The sequence below is a fragment of the Mesitornis unicolor genome, unplaced genomic scaffold (assembly GCF_000695765.1).
Source record: "Mesitornis unicolor isolate BGI_N332 unplaced genomic scaffold, ASM69576v1 scaffold24693, whole genome shotgun sequence".
NCBI lineage: Eukaryota > Metazoa > Chordata > Aves > Mesitornithiformes > Mesitornithidae > Mesitornis > Mesitornis unicolor.
This window is the reverse complement of record NW_010174336.1, coordinates 26,954-30,772: the sequence shown is the minus strand read 5'-3', so window position 1 is coordinate 30,772 and position 3,819 is coordinate 26,954. Positions and strand designations below refer to the sequence as shown.

Sequence of the window (3,819 nt, the reverse complement as noted above, 5' to 3'; positions counted from 1 at the left end):
CCTGGGGAATGAGGCATAGAGTCAGAGGAAAGCAGAGGCTTGTGGGCATTAAGAAATTTTGGGAACTGCTGTACTCTAGGAAGCTGCCAAAAAGTCAGAGTGTTTTTTTCTACAGGCTCCCATCTCACTGTGAGCAGAAACCTCACAGCGCTGCTACCTCACACTGTAGTGCTGCTGTTCTGCAGGGTGATGGGACTGGACTTCAGGACTGTCCCAGCTCATGCCCAACTCCGTGTGTTCAAATGAGAGACCTATGCATTTCTCCAGATCAACAGAAGCTGCTCTGTTACATGAGCAGTATTAACAAACTCAGCAGCTGTGGGATTAATTATGGTTCATTTGAAAAGAGTTTAATTATCTGCTGCTGCATTTTTGCTGGTGGTGCATGAGAAGGCAGCTTCTTGACTGCTGTCTTGCTTGCAGGCAAAGGAGTTAGCATGTGTACCTTAATGGAGATCAGTCCAACAATGAGAGGGAGGAAAACCATTTCTTCTCCATCCCAGCTTTGCTTGCCATTCACTTCTATTTTGCCTTTCAGTTTCCATCGCTGGCGACCATAACGCATGAAAATCTGAAAAAAGAAAAATCCTCTTATTTTCTTGAGAAGTTTGCTCCCTTGATGCACAAATATCAGAACCAGAATTGGGGAAAGGGTCTGAAACAGGTTGGAAGAGTCAGTGGAGCAGGTGCTGCCCTTCTGTTTCCCATACAGTCAGAAGGAAAAGGTCTATCCTGCAGTATCTCTGCCTCTCAGCTCTCCTAATTGCCCTATTCAGTAAAGCACCGCTCACCCCAGCTTTTACCTTCATGTGACTACATAACTCATAACAAAGAAGCTGAAGGAGTTTTAGCTCTTTTTACAAGGAAAGGAGCAGTTAGGGGGAAGATTCGAAGGGGCAGGAGGAATGTCCTCATAGCCTTTCCTAACACCTACAGCTTACTGGATCTAATGCTTTCCCAGGCAGGGGAAAGGGTAGGTGGGTCCCTCCATCAGAGGCCTTCCCAGCTGTGAGACTTTGGCTGGCTGGTGATGAAAATGAATGAGAGAGCAACAAGGACATGCAGGGCTGTGAGGTGGGCTAGGAGAGACCCACCCCAACTAATTGGCCCTGCAGAGGAAGGCCATGCTGCTGGCAGGAGAGATTTGTCACAGGGAATGTGTGGGAACAAATGAATCAATGATCAAGACAGCTGGGAAGTACAGGTTAGAGGGGATCCATAATCAATTTGCAAATTTCTTGCAGGGTTAGCTCTGCTCTGGGTAAAGCTGGAGGCTTTTATTTTAATTCATCTCTAATTAACCTGCTCTTGATGTTATCCACTGGAACACTGTGACCAGAGATCCTGATGCAGTCTCAGAGCAGGTAACATCTGGCTCTCAAGAAATGGCTATTCTGTGCCATTCTCTTACTCTGCTTTATGACAAAGTAAAGCCTAAGCATTCAGTAAAGGATGCTTGCAAGGATGTGTCCAATTTGCTCTGCATGCATGAGATGGGGAATATGCATTTTTCCAGGAAAATCAGAAATATTTGTCATTAATAGGATAGTAAGAAGCATGCCCTCCTTCTGGGAGGCACTTAAAAAATAAGGGGGTTTTGCTTTTTTTTTTCCCTTTTAGTTTGAACTTTTTAATTTTTTATTTTTAAAAAAGCTTGTAGTTCTTTGACTAGCCATCATCCAGTGCTCTGAATACAGTTTTCAGGTCTTCAGACAGATGCTCTGACATAGGCAGATAAAAAGAGAACTGTAAGGTTCTTCAGTGCATATACAGGAAAATTAATAGCCATTCCTTGGGATGCTGATGTGAAAAGGTTTTACCCATCGCGACATAAAAAGCAGCAGAAATCTGCCTTTCTTTTGATTGATTCCTTTGCTACCAAACAAACCGTAAACCAACGCAGACGTACCTCGTACTGATCTCCCGGGCAGAGCCGAGCGAAGCCAGCCAGACCTGAGGAGAAAACACATGGAGGGGCTGTGGGAGGGCCTGGGCTGCTCAGCGCCGCAGTGACCCGCAGCGGGTTGCTCCGGGGTGCCCCGGGCCACCGCTGCCACCCTCGGACGGGAGAGGGCGGCAGCCCCCTGGCAGCCGCTTCGCCGGGAGGGGTTTTTCACCCCTCCTCTTTACTGCTGCCTTAGCACCCTCCAAACTAAGATTAACACACCCTACACCTCCCCATATTAATTTTATTTTTCTTTTCTTTTTTTTTTCGGTATATAATTCCACACAGAACCACAGAATCATTAAGGTTAGAAGAAACAATTCCTTGGGTTGTGGTTTCTTGCATATCAAAGATTTGCACTTTCCGGCTTTTTTTTTTTTCCTACAGCAGCTCGAATTGTTCTATAATAATTCTAGAAAAGGAAGAAACAGTTTCCTGACGTCATCTGGCTTCAGAAACCGAGCTTAGCACCCTTACTATCACAGCGCGTGGGCGAGCTGCTGGTTACCGTGTCGTGCTTGCAACTTAACACTAATCAGACTGAGCTATACGTTTTAACACAGAGTACTTTCTTAGTACATCTTAACAGAAACACAAGAGGGGCTCCTTCTGTTTGGCGTTGCCATAACATTATCAATCTCATACAATCCGAATATCTTTCAATAGTAAGTAAAATCAAGAAACATGACTGACATCTGTAATACGAGATTTATCCCATCTTTCCCCAGAGGAGTAGAAGTAGTGCAGCAAAGCACTTATGGTATACATTTGCTTATTTTTTTAAGGGTAGAACAAGAAACAACTTCGAGGACACATACAAAGCTTGTGGTAGAGAAAGGAATGAAAACAAACTTTACAAGGTCTTTGGGCTGCATTTATCCCAAAATGCTGTAGTTGAACGTATATGGGTGTGTTAAAATCAAGGCAAGTAAGATGAACCCTAATGTTGGCTTTATTTACCAGGCTGAATTAGTCCTGCTCGCTGGACTGTAGGAGCATCTAGACTTCTGCATGTAGTCACAGCCTGTCCCTGCAATCTGCTGATCCTCCTCTTCATTACTTTGACCAGAAAAGAGTTTTCTTTGCTCATCTTACTGTTTAGCAGAACAGAGAGGCCCTTGCACAGAGCTCATATTACCAATTCCTTTCTAATTTATTTACTGTTTATAAATAATTTAAGCTTACTAGCACTCCACTGCTGTTTCTCTCTCCCCAGGCATGCTTTTATAAGTGAATTTGATCTCTGCTGGGACATCACTGAAAGCATCTGAGGAAAATAAAAGGTCTTTTCTTTGCTCAGTGGGTGTGGTGGGCGGGGAAATGCATCTTAAAACTCCACATGGATATTGTCCGGAGTCAAGGTGTGTGAGTGGTGACTGGTCCAACCAGGCTGGTCAAGTCTCTGCAGTCTGATGAAGAGGGGGCTAAGCACTGACTTGATTACAGGGCATAAGTACTTTCATAGAAATCAACTTTTCGGTAACTGAATGGCTCCTGGGGACTAAATGCAAGGCAGGAGCCAACAGCTCTATCGTACCATTTCAAATGTCATGCCTTTGTAAAAGCAATGCCCTGGGCTTTTAATGCAGGTCGGCTGGGAGGTTGCTCTTGGGGTGTCAGCCTAAGTAGTTAGGGGACAGGGTCATTACTTGACTGTGGTAAGGTGGCAGGACACTAGTGATTTCATTGGCTGGGCCACCTGAAGTTCATGTATACTTCTGCTGGTGTGCAGGATGCTGGACACGTGGACTGTGGTTGCTGGTGCTGGGCTCAGTGTTGTAGAGCCCCTGGTGCATCAGGCCAGTGTATTGTTCTTCCTGGGTGGAATGGCTGAGAATTTTACCTCCTGCTGTCCTGGCACTCCCAACAGGTAT

The 3,819-nt window shown here is 45.2% G+C and overlaps 1 protein-coding gene across 1 annotated transcript in view; it reads right to left on the bottom strand.

Moving 5' to 3' along the window:
- FAM65B (family with sequence similarity 65, member B) overlaps window positions 1-3,819 on the bottom strand; it is a 21,533-nt gene that overhangs the window by 8,290 nt on the left and 9,424 nt on the right. The window contains exons 8-9 of the mRNA XM_010181014.1: window positions 1,910-1,953; window positions 446-571 (exon numbers count right to left, since the gene is read on the bottom strand). Coding sequence (XP_010179316.1) covers window positions 446-571; window positions 1,910-1,953 — 170 coding nt within the window. The remainder of the gene's footprint in view (window positions 1-445; window positions 572-1,909; window positions 1,954-3,819) is intronic.